The sequence below is a fragment of the Delphinapterus leucas genome, chromosome 1, assembly GCF_059928025.1.
Source record: "Delphinapterus leucas isolate spDelLeu-1000000601 "Yukka" chromosome 1, BTC_Dleu_Yukka2, whole genome shotgun sequence".
Taxonomy (NCBI): Eukaryota; Metazoa; Chordata; class Mammalia; order Artiodactyla; family Monodontidae; genus Delphinapterus; species Delphinapterus leucas.
In genome coordinates this window covers 42,605,196-42,625,632 of record NC_143129.1, presented here as the reverse complement: position 1 = coordinate 42,625,632, position 20,437 = coordinate 42,605,196, and the positions used below count along the sequence as shown (strand labels likewise).

General features: G+C 52.5%; 1 protein-coding gene across 12 annotated transcripts in view; it reads left to right on the top strand.

Moving 5' to 3' along the window:
• The first annotated feature begins 23 nt into the window (after positions 1-23).
• The window catches only part of LOC149750485 (uncharacterized), a 32,546-nt gene continuing 12,132 nt past the window's right edge, over positions 24-20,437 (top strand). For 2 of the 12 annotated variants that reach the window (XM_089909062.1, XM_089909080.1), the window contains exons 1-3: positions 24-11,837; positions 13,764-13,840; positions 16,329-18,050. In XM_089909062.1, the coding sequence (XP_089765188.1) occupies positions 11,788-11,837; positions 13,764-13,840; positions 16,329-16,597 (396 nt within the window). In that variant the 5' untranslated portion in view covers positions 24-11,787 and the 3' untranslated portion in view covers positions 16,598-18,050. Of the gene's footprint in view, positions 18,051-20,437 lie in introns of all 12 variants that reach the window. The other 10 variants (XM_089909076.1, XM_089909067.1, XM_089909085.1 and 7 more) reach the window with 10 other exon arrangements.

Sequence of the window (20,437 nt, the reverse complement as noted above, 5' to 3'; positions counted from 1 at the left end):
GTGGAGGGGCGGGGCAGCTGCACTGGTGGAGAAAGCAGGAGGGAGGGAGGGAGAGCTTCTGTGGGAAGAAGGTTCTGCTGGAGGTCAGTCTGCTGTCCCTCCTCCTCAGGCCACTTTTGGAGGGTTGTTCAGATCCCAATGAGAAGGAAAATGTCAAAGTAGAATGAGTGCAGAGGAGGGCTGCTGGCATATGAGGAATGGTTAAAGCACGGGCATATATACCCCAGAGAGGGGAAGATTTCAGCAGAACGAGTTTGCTGGGCAGAGTTTTGTGTATTGAAAGGACTGTGATGTGATGTGGGTGTCGGGCTTATTACTCTGCGGCAGTGACAGGGCGGCCGCTGTTGGTGCAGGGAGCTGGGTCATTGTCCCTCCCTTTGAGCTGCGAAGGACTCGAGGGAGGAAAGATGGGTGGCCCTCTGAGACAGTGAGCCCCTTCAGCGGTGCTCTTGGTGTTTACAGGTAAGCTGAATGGCCATGACGCAGGGATGCTAATAATAAAAAGTCATAATAGTTGCCACTTCCTGAATGCTTGTTGTGTAGCAGGCAGTGTGACCCAGGGCTTTACTTGTATGGACTCACTTAATCTCCTACAACGCTGGGCAGGGGTATGAGTAGTTTCTTAGCCCTACTTTATAGATGAGAAAACTTAGCCTGAGAAATGAAGTAACCCCCCCAAGGTCCCATACATTGGCCTCCAGCCCAAGGCCAGTCTCCTTGTATTGGTGAAAGGTGAGGTCGGATGACCTGTAGGGCGTCTTACAACACCAGGTTTCTAAGTCTCTATCTGGTGGGTCATCCCCAGCCATTTGGATGGGGTTGGGCAGCTCTCTTGGGTCCAGGGCAGGAGTGGCGGTTACTGCTCTCCTGGTGACCTCACTGGGACTGGGAAGTCAGCAGGGGTATTCCGTTGGCTGTTAGGAACTGGCCTTGCCGGGGAAGTGGCTGGGGAGCCCCCAGGCTTATCTGAGCATCCCAGCTCCTTGCATCCGGTGTCCTCTAACCCTCTGGTGACTCTGGGGTCTCGGAAGCACCAGTGGTCCTTTTTTGTGTCAGCTTCCGCAGAAGCTTCTTGACTGTGTCGTCAGCGCGCTCAGCCTGCAGGTGTCCCCCCACCCCCTTAGCTCTGTCACTGCAGAAGGGCACAGAGTGATGTCCAGGGGCCAAGACCTGCCTTGTTTGGGGGGGCCAGAGTGGGATTAAGGAGCCAGCTGTCCTCCTACTGTCCTAGTTCTCCAGGCTCTGGCAACCAGGAAAGCCCTTGCTTCCATGGGCAGAGTTCCCCGAAGAGGGCCTAACACCAAGCCTGACACATAGTCAGCCCCAGGCATGTTTTCTTGGAATAACAAATGTGTAGGACTCACCTGCCTTCTCAGTGCTCACCCTAGGCCCTGAGGACTCTGGAGATTTTAGAGGGAGGGCGTTGGAGGGTGGGCCGCTCCTGTCACTCCACATCCAATGGCACTGGGAGAAGCTTCTCAGCGTCATCCTTTGTGTTTTAAGGCTGTTACTGTTTCTCTGCTTCGGGGGCAAGAACACTGACCTTCCAGGCCTGAACCAGATCCTAACCTGAGAATAACGGCTGCCCGCCAGTCCCAGAGGCCTTCAGAGAGCTGAACCTTCATGTGTTGTTCCAACACCTTCCCTCTGTAAATGAAACACTCACAGGACTGACCTTTATCCCACGGTTCTGGTCATCATCCCCTCCCTACTCTTGAGCTCTCTGTGTGCATAGGAGGTACTCACATCATCAAACATTTTGTGGGACCTTACTTTTGTTAAGGCTTAATATTATGAAAATAATGTACAATGCATCCCCAGTATTGCCCCCAAATATGACATTAAATATTATGTTTTAGACTGCCCCAACCCCTCGCCCACCCAAGGCTCGTCATATGAGAGCCTTGTCCCCCCTCCAGCTCCTGACGAGGCCGGCGCTTTGCTGAAAGTCCCGACCTGTGCCTTGGTGTGCACGATGGCTCCGAGGTCTTTCCTGTCCCTCTCAGGCTGTGGGCAAGGTCATGGGCATGGGCATGCCCCCTGTGTGGGGGAGAAGGCAGTATGGAAGTTAAAGTGCAAGTCAGAGTTGTTTGGGGAACCCCCATCCTACTTGTGTTTGTGACAACTGCTCTCTAGTTCTGACTCAGCTGAGTGAAGCAATAGTTGGTACCGGGGCAGGAAAGAAACGCCATTTTTGAGACACATGGCACTCATGTGGTCATGCAGAGGTCAGTACAGCCCCGTGAATGATCAGTTGCCCAGGTTCTCCATACCCTAGATATGTCTGCTCCTGCTCAGCACTTCCCTCTTTGATCAAGAACCCCAGGGGCAGCAGTAACATCTAAGGGTCCTAGCCTGTGCCTGGAGGGCATCTGGCCAAGACCCCTCATTTCCCCAGCCGCATCTGGCGGGTGGCACAGACGGCAGGGTCCGACTCATGTGGCCCGGCCACACTCCATCTCTCTGGAAATTATTTCCATCCGTTGACGGCCAGGATTTCAAGAACAGCCAGCCAAGAGTTGCGTTGGGTTACTCCCTGAGTCCCAAGAAGACTTTGCCTCCTGCATTTCAGGCAACCCTAGAAGCCCCTCGTTCAGGGGCTTTGGCCAGTGGAATGACCATGTTTACTGAGCCCCAGCCCGCTGTCAGAATAGTAGGTGCCCGTCCCATTGCCAGCCTGGGTTTTGCCTGAGGCTGAGCCATGAGCCCTCTGGGGCAGTAGCTTAGATTTAACGTTCAGTGGCCTAGGGTAAGGCAGACATTTTGGCCTTTTCCATTTTCCCAGGAGGTGGTGGGAGCCAGCTTGGGCAGGACGGTTTGGAGCCTGGATTTTTGGCCTGAGAGGCAGACTGACTCAGTCTGCCCAGAAGAAGGCGTCTACTTATGAATAGAGCATACTGGTCACGATATCTGCCACCCTAGGCCTGACCTTCCCCCTAAACAAACGTGCCCCGTCACTACACTGCCCTTGGCGTATTCCACACGGGAGTCTCTGTTGGTGCTGGGGCTCACTTCTGTTTGTTAAGGAGCTGACTTGGCCCTCACTCATCTTCTTTCACCCTGTAGTCAGGGGAGTCCTGTGTTCTCAGGGCCAGCGTCTGGCAGGCCACTTACTGCCTGCTGCCTGGTTCCAGCTCCCCGCCCGTGGCGGCATTCCGTGTCTGCATCTGCATCTCACCTCTGCCAGGACCTACCCTCCAGCACAGGCTGTCCCTAGCCCTTGTCTCTCGGATTTTCACTTGGCACGTGGTGCAGCATTGTGTCCTTGGAGTGTTTGTTTTCACTGCTGGGGCCTTGTTTCACTTCAGCTCAGCAACCTGGGCAGAAGTGCCATGGTCCTTTGGGTTGGGAATTTGATGGGAAAAACTCTTCAGTGGTTCTGGGGTAGTTGTTTCTGGAGACTGACGAGATGCGGTCTTTAAGGCTGTTAGACGGACCACATCATGGTCGTTATTGTTGATCGAAGCTATTAATGGCACGGTTCTTTCAGGAACCCTTTTCCCCATGGATAACACCAGACGTCTAATCTACAAGTACCGTTTCTGACACGCCCCTCCCCCGACTCAGCACATTTTCAGACTTTTTCTAATTATATATATTTATCGATTCTGTGTTTTTATTTCTTCTTAAAGTTCCCTGAGATTAGAATTTCCTTACCAGGTAGTTAACTGTCCCAGCAATTTGGCTTTTACTTGGCACTCAAGCTTTTTCCTCGAAGGCCCTCCTCTGTCTTCAGCCTATCACCTCAACATACTCCACCTTGTCTACTTGGTCTTGTCAGTATGAAGCGAGGTGTGGTTGTGCCTGATTAGTACTTGGTTGAAAGACTGAGATTGCCAGGTACTATAGGTCTCTTGAGGTGTTACTAGGCCTTTTCTTCCAGCGCCTGGTATGGTACCAACCACAAAAACATCATGGTCCATCATCACCATCATCATCGTAGTGATACTGGTACCAGTTGAACATTAACTCTGTGTTGGGCATTGTGCTGAACGCTCCTGTATCTCATACCATCCTCACCAAGAAAACCCCTAGGAAGTATGGATGAAGCTGAAAATAGGAACTTAGGAAGGTCAAAAAAGTTGTTCAAGTCTGTATAACTAGTAGAGGCTGTATTAGGATGCACATTCAGACCTGTCTCCCTTTAGAGTCTGAGTTTTTCACCACTATCTGTATTATCCTTGTTTAGTCGTGTGTCCTCACGAAATGTTTGTTGAATGGCAAGATTGTTCCCACAGTCTGGCTGGCCTCTGAGGTATCACTAACCATGATGAGGATAGCACCCAGTATTTTTGAATACTTAGGTTGCTAGGCTCTGTAATAATGTGATGTAGGTGACATGCATCAGATTAATCTATGTAATCTGCAGAGCTCAATGAGGACGATTTCCCCCGTTCTGCAGATTAGAAAACCGAGGCTCAGAAAGGCTGAGTTAAGTTGCTCAAGATCACACAGCTAAAGAGTATATAAGTTGGGATTTAGCTGCCAGTTATCTCTTGAACAGTGTGAGTCTGTTCTCTTGATCACTATGTTATTGTCTACAAAAAATAAAAAGATTAATTTCTTCCTCTGTCCCTTTCTTCTTGCTGCCCCCTTCCTTAGCTTGGGATGCTTTTTCTGTGTCTGTTTCTTTTCATCCTACTCTTTCTGAGAGGCCCAGGCTGCGCTCAGACTATGTCTGTCCACGTTGAACGTTGCAAAATTAGTTATTCGATTTATATTTTCTTAAACTTTACTTGTAGACATATCCTCACGTTAAAACATCACCTGATTTAAGATTGGTGCTCCATACTGTAAGAGTAGACCTATTTGTCTATCTTATTTCTGACCAAAGGAATGGAACAGAGAGCCTAGTTATAGACCCGTGTATATCTGGACACCTGATTTATGACAAAGGGGGCACTGCTGGGCAGTGGGAAATGAACGGTCATTTTAATAATAAACAGTGCTGGGTCAGTTGGATGTCCACAAGGAAAGAAATAATCTTGACCACCACCTCACGTCATGCACAAAAATAAATTCCAGAGAGATCATCAATCTCAATGTGAAAGTTAAGACAAAATAAAACTTCATTTACAAGGTCACATAGAGTATCTTCATAACCTTGAGGTAGCCATACATTTTTTAAAGAAGACACCAAGAGCACCAAAAATAAAGGAAAAGATTGATAAGTTGGATGACATTAAAATGAGGAACTTCTCATCATCAAAAGACATCAATAAAAGAGAGAAAAGGCAAGCAGAGTGGAAAGGATACACGTAATACCTACAACCGGCAAGTGGATTCGTATCCAGAGTACGTAAATAATCCAACAGACGCGTAAGAAAAAGAGCCCCTCTCCCTCCCAAAAATGGGCAAAAGAATATTCCATACTTATAAACTGAGTTGTATACAGTTTTCTTCTCCCAATTCCAGGTTTTAACCAATTTGTCCTGGGTCATTGGCACAGCCTGGTGGCTGGCCTTGAGAACTGTCTAATCCCCTGGCTCATCTTGACATTTTCTTTTATGTCTGGACTGTGGACCCTTCATTTTGCATGTCCTGTGTCACTCAGCTGTTTTTCTGCCACAAGTGCCTCCTTTCTCATGAATACACAATACATAGGTCTCTTCCTCTTTTCCTTTGGCTTGTTAACTTTTGACCATCTATTTTAAGACTCTTTCTCTCCGGCTTCTTCTCCCTTACCATCCCTCCTGCCTCCACCCCCACCCCTTTTTCATTTCCCTTTTTGTACCTCCTTGTTTAGCCTAAAGACTTGTCGTTGCAATGGTTATCCTAAAATATCTGAAAGCCTTTGGGGGGGGTAGGCTCATACCGCGGGCTCCAGAGACAGAGCGAAGACTTAAGGCGGGTAATTAGCTACCTTGAGAGTGACGTCATCTCAGTTATGTTCCATTGTCTGAGACCTCCAAAGGTGGGCCGGGGTGGGGGGAGGGGTGGTTACTGAATGAAGTAGAGGCCGGGCAGTGCCTTGGTCTTAGTGTTGTTTATGGAGGGCCCTATGCCTTGGATGGGCAGCTGGATTATGATAATCCTTTCCAATCTTATCAACAAAGCCCCAAATGGAGCCTTTGAGGATGCCCAGAGCAGCAACTCTCATCTGGGAGAGAGGGCCTGTGTATTGGAATGATTCTTTTGTCCTTCTGGTGGGTCAGGATGGGGCACAAATACTAGCACTCTAATGGTTTCATTCATAGTTAAAAATAATTCCGAGGTACCCCTCCACCTGCAGCCCTCAACATGGGGCTGGTTGACAACCACTGACCTAAAGGGCAGGATTTCCCTTATTTCCTTCTGTGCCATTCTTTTCCTCCATTAGCAGCATCTGTGAGGTGAATCCTTTCGGTTATCTTCTTCTTTGTTTCTTTATTTTATTTAAATCCTCACTCGGGCAGTGCTTGTTCCTATAGCATATTTTGGACACATTACCACAGAGAAAACACAATGGAAACTCTGCAGGTATGTTTGGACTTCAAAAATTGGGGGACAGTGTTTAAAATTCAAGAGTTTAATGTAGTAAATGTAGATTTTTGCCTTCTCCTGAAAAATTGGACGATCTGGGTCTCTACTCCCAGATGGCCCCAAGCGGGCAGAGCAGGGGAGGGGCTTGTCCCTGCTCCTGACACACTCCCTCCCCGTGGCTTGCATCCTTTGCTACCTGCCGAGTCCCCCAAGGCATTGGGGTTTGTCTCTTCCTGAAGTGGGTGAAATAGTCTCTTGTGGGCTAGCCTGGGAACCCAACCAGTACGTTTAATATTGTTTCAGTGAGAAAATGAGTTCCGGCTTTTAAAGAGCAGACTTTGGAAGCATCAGAGATGCTAATTTGGGAATGCTTGTAGGGTCCTCTCACAGAACCTGTATGTCTTGAGGTGATGGCCTGTGTCTTATACTTCTTCTGCGCTGAATGTGGCCTTAGCATCTAGTAGGTACTTAATCAGTGATTTACCTCCTGGGGTTACCGAGTGCCCTTTGTCTGCTCCCTTCCAGGCGGTAAACAGAAACACCTTCTCCCTGTGGACCTGAACCTGTCAGTGCTGCCTGAGACCAGACCGCTGCCTGATTTATCTAGAACACCCACTCGAGCCCGTGATACTCGTGTGGAGTTTGAGATCAGTCCCCTGTACAGAGCTCCCTGTCTTGAGAGAAATGACTTCTTTCCTGATGAAAGATCCAGCCCGTGTTCAGGAGGCCCTAATGAGGAAATGGGAGGACAGAGAGGCTGCACTAAGCCTGCACTGTTGGCTGATGCCCGCCGAACTGGAGTTCGTGGCAATTCCAGAGTGCTTGCATTCCAAACCCAGGGCGAGGGCTGGGTAAAAGTCCAGCTCATCCCCTTTAAAGAAAAAAATTCTTCCTCTCTGACATTTCGAGGTTTTGACCCAGATCAGTCAGAGGCCACGGAGAGCTCGCAATGTCTGGAGAGTGTGTTTAGTTCCCGAGGCCTGGAGCTGCAGAGAAGCCGGAGCGAGCCAGTGACCTGCTGGGCTTGAGTTGAAGCCCTGCCTTTTCAAGTGTGCCCTGGCCCAGCCTTCCCAGACCTCACAGGGTGGACGGAAGGAGCCAGCACCTTCCCCTCACTCCAAAGTTATCTTTACCCCCTGAAATCAAACATCGCATGCAGCACCCTGTAAAACTGCTTCCTTGTAGACTTGAGCGTGCTTGCTGAGTAAACATCCTCCCATGTTTTTGGAACTGAATCCATTTCTGCTTCCTGGTCATCCCATGTGGGTTTTTTCTGTTCTGGGTGCCATGCAGAATCAGGTTAATAGAAGGCAGACCTAGCGTTGGGCAGGGGCACCTAAAATGACAGTTTCAACCTTAGTAAATTGTAAGGAGAGTAACAGCGTCGTGGGAAGAAAGAGAAAAGACTTAGATTAAAAATGAAATGAAACAGAGCCTCCCAAACATAGTGCTGCCATAATGCTTTGCAAGTCAGAGTTGGTTCCTGCCGAGCCCTGAGACGGGGACCTTCCTTTGCATGGGCTCAAGCTCCGTTGTGCTGTGGTTGAACCACAGTCAGCCTCCGTCTGTAGGTTCTGTGGCTGCGTCTGGCCCTCCTGACCCTAACTTGCTCTTGCTCCGTCTCTCGTGACTTATTTGCCTCTTCTCTGTCACTTCCACCCACCCGTGACATCTCCATCACCATGGCATTGAGCAGCCACGTCATTCACCAAGTTCACGGGGTGATGGGCCAACTCTGTGCTGAGCCCTGCTTCCTTCTCGTTCTCCCTCCTGAAGCAGGAGGCTCCCTGGCAGAGCTCAAAGCCCTTTGTTTATTTGATCCTGGGCGTCTTGGATAAATCAGGAATGTCCTGACATGAACTTAGGCATGTTTTTCTTCCATGGAAAAGGAAACTACGGCAAATGGTATTTAAGTAGGCAGAGGACCATTCCGGGGGACTTGCGTTGGTGCCATCAAGGCCACATTCCTTTGGTCATCAGACCAGTAGGTGACTTCTTTATTGGCATGCTCTACCCTGGAGCCCAGAAGGTGTGAATTTGAAGCACTTTCTCCCCTGCTGAGAGCTTGGCACGGATGCTCTGGACTTCTTTTAAAGCCATGGAGTACCATGGTTGTCTTCCAGGTGGTCTTCTTTCTGCTGGGTGAAACCTTGGCCCAGAGTAGTTGCTTGAAGAAGGCTGCTTGGGAGTTGGGGTACAGGATAAGGTTGCTGCCTGGCCTCTCATTCTCAAGCCGTCTTGAAGTTGCAATGATCTCGATGTGTGATATACTTTGAGTCAGCTGCCCCAGGACCTGAACACATCTCTCACTTCCGATCAGGGCTAGGCTCTTGTGGTACAACTGGTCGCCAGAAACCTTTGCGGGTCTGCTTTCTTTGGATGTGGCGTTGTGGGAACCCAAGACTTCCTGAGTCTGTCTAGGTGTATGGAGTCCAGTGAGTTTAGCATCTGAGTTGTTCTGGAACTATTTCTGGGTCTGGGGGCAGGAAAATATTGGGAGCTATGTGCTTTGCTGCAGTGGAGACCTGTCAGTATCCAAAAACGAGCCCAGTCAGTCTCCAGAGCATTGGTGGGAACCCCCCCCCCCCGCCCCGTGAGAGTTTCCAGGTGTGAATGCCCATGTATTACCATGGCAGGGGCAGTGCGGGGTGGGCTGGCGGGTGCTCATCTCATTTGGCCACCTGCCCTGGAGAGAAGAAGCCAGTCGTTGGCCACTGCAGGTCCAGGCTTGGCTGCTGCTCCGTTTTGCTGCTTTTCATGTTGTCAGAGGATCTTCTTGGGAACAAATGACTCAGCAACCTGAATCTCTGGGACTGAGTAGCCTAAGTGCCTTTTGAGAAGTGATTGGACCTATCTGCACAAGCCCTAAAATTCTGAGCCCCGGAAGAGTGGAGATCCGGACTGGTTTTACTCTAGATTCTTCAGGCTGCCACTCAATTTGGTTTCTCCAATTCCTGCCCCAATAGAAGGAGCTCACTCATGGGGTAAGCAGGCAATGTTTTAATTATGCTTTTTGTCCTTAGAAAATTCCAGGAAGAAAAAAGATCCTGGTTTGTGGCCAAAAAAGCAGAAAACAATGAAAATCAGCTACGGCTGTAATTCTGGACTTGTCTGTGGCAGAAAGAGTTAATAGGACGGTGGTCTCAGGGTGGGGGCCATTATATTCTCGGGTCCAGGAGAAGCTCACATGGTTCAAGAAAAGATGACGCCACATTTAGTGTGGGACAGCCCTGTCTGGGTTCTGGGCGCTGTCACTCAAAGAGTTAAGCTAGTCTTATGGCTGGGGAGCCCTCAGGGAAGGCCTGAGCCTGCAGGGACCAGGCCCTCTGTGCCCCAGAGCAGTGAGGTCTGGGGTAAAAGAGGGGCTGAGAAGTGTGGCCAGGAAAGCCGAGTGTAGGCCCAACTTTTTTTTTGCCTTGTTTGACCAGCCTTGGCACTGCCCTCTGGCTCTCCAGGGGAAAAGCTGCAGTTCTGCTCTTGCAACACAAGGAGCAGACTGGAGAATTTAGATCTGCGTCACAGAGCTCAGAGAGAGAGAGAGGAGAGAGGGGAGAGAGAGAGGGAGAGAGAGAGAGAGCGCGAGCGCTCCGTCGATAGGTCTGCTAGCAACAGCCGTGCTGCAGCAGAGAGAGAGAGAGAAATCAAGAAACAAGTCATAGCAACACCGGGCACCAGGTTCTGCCAGCTCACTTGCCAAGCGTTCAGAAATCTGTCAGGGGCCGGAGGCCTCTGGGTAGCCTAGGCTAAGGAGATGACACGCAAGGTGGCACGGGCGGTTCCCGCGGGGAGGAGGTAGGGTGGCGGTGGGGGGCAGGGGTGGGAGCAGGAGGTTTCGGGGCGATGGTGGAAGGTTTAATGGGACCAGTTTCTGGAACATTCGGGACTGCGGCACCTTACGGCCGACCGAGATTTGGGTCTGCGCAGGCGACGATGGGTGGTCCGATGGGCTTCAGGACTTGATGGCGTAACCCCCGTCTTCCCCCACGTACGTATTTGCTGGGATCGGGGGCGATGTCTCTGCGTATGTGGGTGCTCTGTCTTTCTCACCTTCTTTCTTGCTTTTTGCTATTTTTTTTTTTTTTCTGAGGGAGGGGTTTTTTCCACTTTAATTTCTTTTCCCTTAGTGTCAGCTGCTCAAGCCTGACTGAGGTAGAGGAAAGAGGAGCAAGCCGTCCCTGGCGTCCCACCTGACCTCCCAGCCTCTACCCCCATTTCCTTCCATCGGGCAGACAGACAGAGAGACAGGCTGGTTTTCCAAGTTGTTTGGGTATCGGTGTCTGTCCGTCCGTATGGTTCTCAGGTAGAAGGTACGGAGTGAGGAGGAGAAGTGTTGAGAGGAAGGCGAGAGGGGCAGCTTTCTAGGGGTTGCCTTGTTGAAACATTCGGCCCTGGGAATCTGGGGCTGTTGGGGAGCAGGTGGGCAGGATGGGGCGTGGGCTGCGAGAAGTGGGGTAAAGCTGGTAGGTTTGTCACTGCGTAGTTGGGGAAAGTGGGGAATGGTGACGCAGTCACTGTTGGATCTTGTTAGGGGCTCTGGGGGGACAGGTAGTGAGGGACCCAGGATCTGTAGGGCCAGCTGAGAGGGGTTGAGGATGAGCTGAGAAGGGAAGCTAGCATTTAGAGATTAAATGTCATCCTTTTGGCGTTGGAAAGTTGTTTACCTTGTGCTCTCTGTGTCTCCATGTTGGCACCCTTCCAGTTCACATGTGATGGCCTTCCTTGTACTGCTGCATCATTAACTAAGTGACTGAGCTGGCCTTCCATTGGCCAGGGGAGGGCTCTCACTCCAGACACTTCCTCTGATTGGTGGGTGGACCAATGGCAGGTGAAAACCTTTTTTTGATTGGCTGAGGGAAGGGTATCAAATCTGAATTTGCATTTCACTTGCTTAAAGGTGGGGGGGAAGCCCAGCAGCTTTCTAAAATCTGTTTAGGGGTGTGCGTATGCTCCTGTGTCTGTGCCTGCTTCTGACTGACCAGTTGAAGCCTCTTCCTGTGCCTTTTTAACTTCATGCACTGTAAGGGAGAGGAGCTGAGGGCTCCCCAAACTTTTGTTTTGGAGGGGCAGGGGTTGGGAAGATGGGCACGCAGAGGGTTGACCAAACTGGAAGAAAATACTCGTTCTTTAGTGGGAATTTTCCGATCAGCCACACCTCAGCGTTGCGGCAAAATAAATCTTGGCTCCCCTGGAAACGCATGGGCAAGGTAGGGCAGAGCTGCTACTGCTGCTCTTGCCGCCACCCTGGGCTTCCTGCTGACTCCGGGCTCCTCCCCGGGGACAGGAGATTTGCATTGACGTCCCAGGCTGTCCAGAGCTGAGCCCATTATGGGAAGGACCTGCCTTCTGGAAGCTGCTGCTCCCCGGTGCTTGGAAAGGTGAGGACGGGAACCGACCCCAGGACGCTGATCAGAAACTGCGTATTTGGTGGGATTTCCCGAAAGCCACGGGGCCGCAAGAGGCTTGGAGGTCCCAGGTTAGAAGGGTTTGTCATTCTGGGGAGTGAGGAGAGTAAGAGCAAAACTAGGGCAGCAGGCTGCTCGCCTCTGGTTGGGGGAGGAGGACTTGGAAAAATCAGGGTCCCAGCTCCCCGTCTGGTCCTTGTTGCAGCCCTTGTGTCTGTGGGGAGGGGGTTTCCGAGCCCTGCACCTTGCGCAGTGGCCCCCGCCCATGACTGCGCATCTGGGAGCGCAATGCGCCCTGGGTCTCTGGCCTAGGACAGCACCGCCCTTCTTATTACATAACGGAGGGCACGGCTGTGCCTTCTCGGCCCTTTCCTGCAACCCTATCTCCTGGCTCCCCAGGGCCCACAGAGCTGGGGAGGGTCTGGTGGGTGAGCGGTGAAAGGCTCCACTCCCTTGGAGGGCTAGCTCTTGTCCAGTCAGTGATAGGGGCTGGGTTTGAAGACAGAAATGGATTGCTGACCCCCATCTTGGGATATGAAACGCAGAGTGTCCTTCTGAATGCCCTATGTCACCTATGGCCCCCAGGACCTCTCAGGAGGATGGGATGATGCCCTTCTTTCCCTCTTATGCTTTCTGCTTTTTGAGAGGAAGTTTCTGAAGGGAAAGATGTGACAATTGTGAGAGTAAGGGTTTGGGGGGGGCAGTTGGGAGGTGGTTGACAGTTCCCTCCCCTTGTCTCTGGCTTTCCCTTTCCCTGGGTGGGTTGATAATATTTTTGGACTCCTTTTTATCATAAGGCTGCCATTTTGGAGGCATTTCTGCTCGTCTCCGACATGGTGGCGTTGGTTTTTCTGGTCCTGCTGTGCCAGTTCCGCAGAGTGGGCGGGGGGCGGGGGCTATGACGGAGGCGGCGGCGGCGAGGGGGGTGCGGGGGGGCAGAAGCGCAGCAGAGGCGGGCACAGCGGTGGCTGCCGCAGTGAAGGTGGCCCCAGGGGCAGGACCGCCCAGTCCCACCCTCGGACACAGCCCTGGCTTTGCCAGAGCGTGGGCATTGCTCCCCGAAGGCCTGGGTCTCCCATGCCGTCATCGGCCTGCGGCTTAGAGCAGTCCGGGGAAGAGCCTTGTTCGGGGCGGGAGGGCGGAGGCAGAGATACGGCAGCTCATCTCAGACGTGTCGGACCTGTGGTTTGTGTTCCCCAAATAGGTTCTGTCTCTGGCAGTCTCCCCATGGAGACTGGGGGTGGGGTCCATGGCAGCTTTGAGGATTTGTTTGGATGGCCCTGCCTTTTTCCCGTTTCTTCCTCTCTGTTCCTTCGCACGCCCCCTGCCAGTGCCATGGATCCAGCTGTAGTCCTCCAGTGAGGCTCCCTGCTGCCCGTCCTTCTCCTCTCCAGGCCCTTCTGCGTGCAGTGGCCATCTTGTCTTTCTTGCTCAGAAATTTAAAATGGTTTCTCATGGTTTCCAGAAGGAGATTCCTTCCCTTTAGCAGTATGCTGGAGGCTGTCTGAAACTAGTCTTGTCTTAGCTTTCCTAAACTCAGTCTCACCTCTCTGAGTTTCCCTAGGTGGACCACGTATTCCAGAGAAACCAGACGACTTACTTTTTCTTGCTTTTTCTATCTCTCTGTTCTCACTAGTGATACTCTCCACGCCTCCTCTCCACTGCACCCACCTGCGGCAGTCCCACCGTCTTCCGTGGACCTCTCCTGATTACCTTCACAAGAAGCAGCCCTCCTCCCATCCGGCCAGACTCCCATACGCTTCATGCCTCTTTTGTGCTACTGTAGATGTGCTGTGGTTCTTCGTATATAAGTTTTATGTCGCCTATTAGATTGTGAGCCCCAGGAAGCTAGGGAAAAGAAGGGAAACATGTACCTGTGTGGTGCTTTCTGTTTGCCAGGTACCACATCCGTCTGGTTCACGGCGGTTATTTCATTTATTTCTCACCTCAACCCTGCGAGGAGGGTCCCATGGCCGGTAAGTGTGTTGATCGTGATTAGAACCCTGGTCTGTCAAAGCCTTTGCATTTTTCTTCTCTCAGTCTTCAGTGTCTGCAAAATGCCGCATACGAGGTAGATCCCCAAAATGTGTCTATTTAAGGAGTTTTGTGAGTCCCTGATGTTCTGTGAGACTTTGGGTGGCTCATCTTCCTGCACCCAAGGTCTGGGTCGTTTGGCTCTTCCATGCCACCCTCCCTGCTGCCTCATTAACTTTCTCCTCTTTCTTTGAGGCTAGGTTCACCCAAGACAATGGGGATTTTTTGTAGCTGAAATTGATGGACTAACAAACTTCAGTTTTCCTGGTCTCCTTCCTCTCGAAAGAGGAGGCAGAGGTGGGATAGGTTGTAGCCTCTTCAGAGCAGGATAAGCTCCGGAATCCAGAGATCAGTGGAGACCGTAGAAGCAGAGACATGGCGCTTGGGCAGACCTAGGTTTGCATCTTGACTCTGCCTCATCTTAGCTGGGTGGTTTTAGACAAGTTACTTGATTTTTCTAAGTCTTAGTGTCCTCGGTCAGTGAGATGGAGCCTCTGTACCTACTACACAGAAATGCCTAATATATTGCCAAGCAAATAGGTTCCCAAGAGAAAGTGATGCAGCTCCATTCCCCCTGCCCAGTTGTCTAGTGGGGATTTAAGAAAGGAACATAGCAGGTGGCTCGAGAAGAACTGGGGGAGAAGGAAGCTTACGTGCGTTCAGCGGTATCGTAAGCAGGGGCAGGGGAGGAGGTAACCTGGAAGTATGCACCTGAAGCCTGTGAGGTAGTGCCTTTCCCCCACCTGGAGTAAATACCCTCTTTTGCATTAGGAACTTTTGCATCAGGAAAACACCATGGAAACGCCATGAGCATTGGTGGTGGCAGAGTGAGGGTTAAACAGTGAGCCTTCCTGGGATCCTTTTGATGCCAGGTTAGTTTCCCTTCTTTCCAAACGCAGCAGTGGCTGCCTGCTTCCTGATGCTGTTGCATCCCACGGGAGGGAAGTTGGGCACCCTGAAGCCCCCTGTCACCAGTTCCGGGGCTGCGGAGCAGAGAGCGACGACAGCCCGTGAGTCGTCAGCCGACGGCAGCGGGGACCCTGGTGACGGCTGCTTTGTTGTTTTTTTCCTCTTCGGATGATGACTCAGTGTGTCGGGAGCCTGGAGATGGAGCACTCAGCCGAGTGGCCAGGACGTTCTGTCAACATGAAAGCAGCAAAAACAGTTTGTCGGGGCTCAGCGCTGACCCCGGGCTGGGGTCATTTTCAGGAAGGGCTTGGCAAAGAAAGACCACCGCCAGGCACGGGATTGGGGGTGACGTCGGATAACTCAATAGGACCCTATAGACCCTTGAATTTTAGAATCTGAAAAGAAAATCAGCTGTTTGTGTTTTATTAGATGAGCTTGGCAAACAGGATCACTTCTTGAACTCCTCTCACTGGTCCCCAACAAGAGACATCTTCCCAGGTTCAGAAAACCCTTTGGGATTTCTCGGTTGTGGCTTATTGCCTTGGATGGAGGGCAGGTCCCTTCTAGGGGGCAGGGGTGGGCCTGGCAGTCCTAGTGCCCGTTATGGGGATATGGAGTCATAGGTTTCCTCTGCTGGCATCACGTGAAGATGGTGGATCCACATCACAGGCCTTGAGCTGAAGACCAGCTCTTGGGCAGCCCACTTCAGCCTCTCTTTTCCTTATTATCTCAAATCAAAGTCTTATCTTCTCCCCTTCATCTTCCTCATTTCCTTCTTAGGCGCAGTAGTGGGCCTGAAGTCCTTGACCTTTGCGTCTGTGTCATCATGGCGGCTCAGGGTTCTAGACTTTTCTTGAATCTGCAGCATTGCGCTTTGTGCGCGTGACACCCCCCCCCCCGCTCCGCCCCGCCCACCCGGCCCCGCCCCACCAGGCCTTCTTCGGAGCAAGAGAGAACATGGGCCTCCATCGCCACTGAATCTCAGCCAAACCGTCATCCCCAGCATCTGGCCTCCCTTCTCTCCTCCCCCGCTTTCGGCCAGTGTCTGGTGTGGAGGAGCAAACAACTTGTGGGAGGAGATGGAGGGACAGCCTGGCCTGGAGCTCTCTGCCTCCTTTCCTCGTGTGCCATTTTTCAGCCTCACGCTTCCTGTGGATGGATGATGCCAGCACTGACATTTGTCGCCGAGCACCTCCCCTCCCCAAGGACTTCCCCGCGCGACTCTTTTGGGGTCTGGAAAGAGTGGCTCTGGGGCCTTGGGAGCCAGAGGGGACGGGGGGACCCGGCCCAGGTCACAGCAGACTGTGAGACGGGCGAGGGGTGGGAGCTGGCCGACCCCACCCAAGCGCAAAGGCAGCCCCGGCCCCTTTGCGTCATGTCTTTTTCAGCCTGAGGAGAGAGCAACTTGACCTAAAAAAATTGTATATATGTGGGTGTTGGATCCTTTGTGTCTCTTTGTCCAGAAGCTGTGCATGTGATGAGAGCCCAGGTTCTGTACTTCAGAGAACTGTTGTCCTTCAGGTTTGTTTTCAGAAAGATGTGATGGATGGGCCGTCCTTGATGAGACCATGTGCCTGCTGGGACTGGCCTTCCTCCAGGATGCTGGGCCTGGCGTGGTGTTTCTTCTGTCAGTGGACGGTGAGCCGCAGCGGAGGGCCATGTCCGGGGGCCCAGAAGGGACCCTGATTGGGGCCTGCATGTGCATTGCTTGGTTGGCCCTGGGAACTGAGCCCACCTTTCGTTTCTTCCCCACAGAGAACTCAGAGGAGTTCAGCTCCATGAGTAGGTGACAAACTCCTGGAGACTCAGCTGACGATGGTGCTGGTGTGCAGAAGACAGTTGTCATCCTGTGGGATAAGTGTGTGCCCGTTTGCATTTATTTGGAACAAAAAAAGGAGCTGCCTGGCAGCCTGGCTCTCTGCAGTAAGTATTTTTTTGCATTCTTTTATCCCTTCAAACGTCGGAAGTGGATAGATGTTTATTGAACCTAGCCAGCTGCTGTGCCTTCTCCATTCTTTCCTGCACACTGCCGCCCTTGGTCCTCCAGAAGAGAGGACTGGATCGATTTCCTCACGCTGCTGGAGAGCTGCAGAGAGGCTAGAACTCAGTGTTCAGCCCCTGCGCATCCCCCTCACATCCAGGAGGTGTCGATTCTCCCTAAAACAGAGAGCCAAAAGTCCAGGTCCCTCAGAGCAGAGTGTTCATGGGCTGAATGGAAGGGCCCTGCCTGCGCTCATTGCCCCCAGCAGGGAGGTGAGGCTCTCCGTTGGCTGGCTGGAGGAGCTGGGGGAGGGGGGTGGGCCTTGCCAGCATCTAGCATGGTTCTCTGCCAAGTTCTAGCTCCAGATCTCTAGGCCGCTAGGAACCTAGACTATATATAGCGTTGTGCTAAGCAGTTCTTATCAGACGTGTCTGCCCTCCCCTGCGGGCGAGGAGCGCTTCTATCAGAGAGCCAGAGCCTGGAAAGTGTGAGCCATCTCCATGGGGTCTTCTATACTGGGGAGGGTGTGTGTGTGTGCGCGCGTGCACACACGCGTGCATATGTGTATCTGTGTCTGTGTCTGGTTCAGGGCTGCCAAGCTTTCTTTCCTTCCCCCTATTTCACATGCTAGTAGATTCAGAATCTTGTGGAGGAGGGCGCTGATGTAGGCTGAGGGCCAGGAGGGGCTGGTGCTTCTCGAAGGATCCTGGATCCTGGGTTTGGAGGAGAGGCTGGGCACATGATGTGGCTGAAAGCACAGTGTGGCCTCCGGTGTGTCTTCCTGGTTTCCGGTTTGCCCTGCTTTGCCCGAGGATGTCTTTTGACCTCTCTCTTCCTTCTTTTGAACCTGCTGCCTTCCCTGCCTTCCTCCAGCCCTCCCTCGTCCTTTCTTGGATTTTCTTTGGGATATGTGAGGCAGACCCAGCTATGGGCATCCGGGAGCTTGTCTGTTCCCCGCCCTCACCCTCGTTTGGGGCTTCCGGAAGTCTGGCTTGACCGGCACAAGGGGCCAGCTGTCCTCAGAGGAGCTGGTGGTGGACGAGCATGTCATGCTGGGAGGTATAGGGCAGAGTGGGCTGGGTCTTTGCCTCCTCCCTTTCAGAGGTGCTGTTGAGCCCCCAGTTTGTGTGGTTCTGTGACCACAAGTGCTGATGGATGTGACGCCATCCCAGTCTTGTCGGTGAACCATCACCAGCCTGCTTATTGGAAACCAGGCGCAGCAAGGAAGATAGGATTCAACGCTCTCCTTCCCTGCCTCCCAGGTAAGTCAGGTGTGGGCCACCCGTTCCAAGCCCTCCCCTACCCCCTGCTCTTCCCACGAGGGCGTTTTCCTTATTCAGTGGAGAAGCCTCAAACTTCTCCATTCAGAATCTCCCAGACAATTGCTCCCTTCTTTCCATTCTCCTCTTCCTGGTTTTTCTGTGAATGGGGCTAGTAACCAGCGAAGGCTCGGGGGCAGGGCGGCCAGCCTAAGCGATCAGGCACTGGCCATGTGGGAGATGGCAGGGTGTGGTCGTTGGCAAAACAGTTGGGCCTCCCGCAGTAACTGACCAGCCGCTCTCCCTGACCCCCTACGAATAGCACGAGATTCTGAATGCTGATCCCTCAGAGGGGCTGCGAGCCTGCCTGGGAACTGGGCCTTCTCTTCCTGTGTCGTCTGGACACCTTTAGCCTCGCTTAGTGGTCTGGAGCTTATAGACTGTGGGCTGGGCAGTGGACTTCGGGGCTCTTTCCGCCTACTTTGGGTTTTTATTTTTTTTTGTTTGTTTTTTTTTTGTTTTCTTGAGTGAATAACTTCTTTCCTCTAGGCCCTCATTACCTTTACTTAAAAAAAAAATCCTGGCTCAGTAAACCATTGCAAAGATCTCCAGGCAGTTTGACGTAGAAATGTTTTTTTCTCTGCGTCACCTGTTGCTGGTCACAGTAATAGCGATCGTGATTAAAAACGGTGAGGGCCTGCAGAACTGGGGAGGTCCGTCACATTACAGAGATGGTTCAGAAGGCAGACCGGAGGCACTTGCCACATTACCAGGAAATCTTTCTCCTATCAAGTAGATTCCTGCCACATTCTGGGCCAATAGGCCTGGTTGGAATGAGCTGACAGCAGATTGTCTGGGGTCTAAAGATAAAAGGGATGGTGCTGGGTAATTCTATGACGCTCTCGGCTAATGTCAGGGGGCACCTGTGGGATGCCAGCTCTCTGCCGTTGCCTCGTGGACGTGGCTGTTGTTTCCTCCCCACTCCCCCCGCCCACCCCTACCCAGGGAAGTCTGATGTACCCTGCCTCCCCGTGTTTCATCTTCTCCTCTTCCCATCTGAGATGAGCCTCTGAGTTGGCTGTGAGCAGCCTGAGATCCTCGCTGAGTGAGGAATCCAGGGCCGTTTGGAAGAGTCCGATGTCTCTTCCTTCAAGGAATTTGACAAGTCTCAGCCCCTCCAGCAGTAACGAAGGGAGGGATGGCTAGGGGTGTTGGACCTGGAACATGAATAAAGCAGACAGATCAGCCTTGGTGCAGCTGGGGAGATGAAGAGGAGCTGGCCAAGTCCCTCAAGATGTGTCAGCTAGAGTCTGGCCAGCACTGGCTGTCAGGCTGGAGCCAGATGGAGCTGCTGGCCATGCTCGGGAGCCTTCGCTGTCCTGTGTGCAGTGCGTCCCCGGGCCTGGCTCCGGGTGACGGCTGCCTCCATTCACAGCCCTGCCCTCGGCTAGGTTGATGTCACCAGGGTGGGGAAGTTGGTTTTGCTCCTTGAGATGTAGTAGCCTCTGTGGCCTCTGGTGTTCCCAGAATTGGGGTTGGTGCTCGCCGGCTGATTTTCCTACTTTTGTCCCTCACCTAGTTCTTACCTTCCTGTTCACCAGCCTGGCTTCTCCAGACCTGGAACGTTATGTGGCAGAAGCCAGGCTAGCAGAATAGCTGGCATCCGATGAGAGGGGGGCCAGGCGTAGCTGGCACTTCTTTTCGACCTTTGAACCCCTGCAGTCTGGGAGCCAGGAGGCAGCGTGGGGCCTTTCCAGCTGGGGTCCGGCAGCGGTTAACAGAGCTGGTGGCACTGGAGCCGTGGTGGTGTGGCTTGGCCAGGAGGCGTGGGGGAGGGGCCCTGCCAGGGGACCCGATTGGTCAGCACCTTCCTATTCCATTGAATCCTGGTCTGGTCAGGGCTGTGAATTGTTTAATGCATATCTTAGCTCTATCCCCTGGCACGAGTGCCCCGGAGGCTGCAGCTGCAGCTTTAGAGAGGATCTGTACCTCATGCTGGTCACTTTTTTGGGCATGTTGCCTCCCTCTGAAATATGCGAGAGAGAGTGCCTTTTCCACTAGCCGGCTGTCTGTGGGAGGCCCTCATCTTGCGTTGCTTTTCTGGGACTTGGAGTGTCTGTGAGGAAAGCAGAGACTGGGTTTGGTTCCTTGGTAGCTCCTTCCGCAGGAGCTGCTCGTGGGCTGATAAGGCCAGAGAACGCCTCCAGGCCCCGGGCCTTTGCGGAGCCTGATGCAATAGTGTGGAGCCTGGGCAGGGGAGTAGCAGGGGGACAAGGATGGAGAGAGCCATGCGGGGAGATGGTTGTACAGCGTCTGACCACAGGATCAAGGCCAGGAGGGGGTTGGAGGAGGTGTCCAGCATTCAGCCAGGGCTGCCTGCTGTGGCCTGA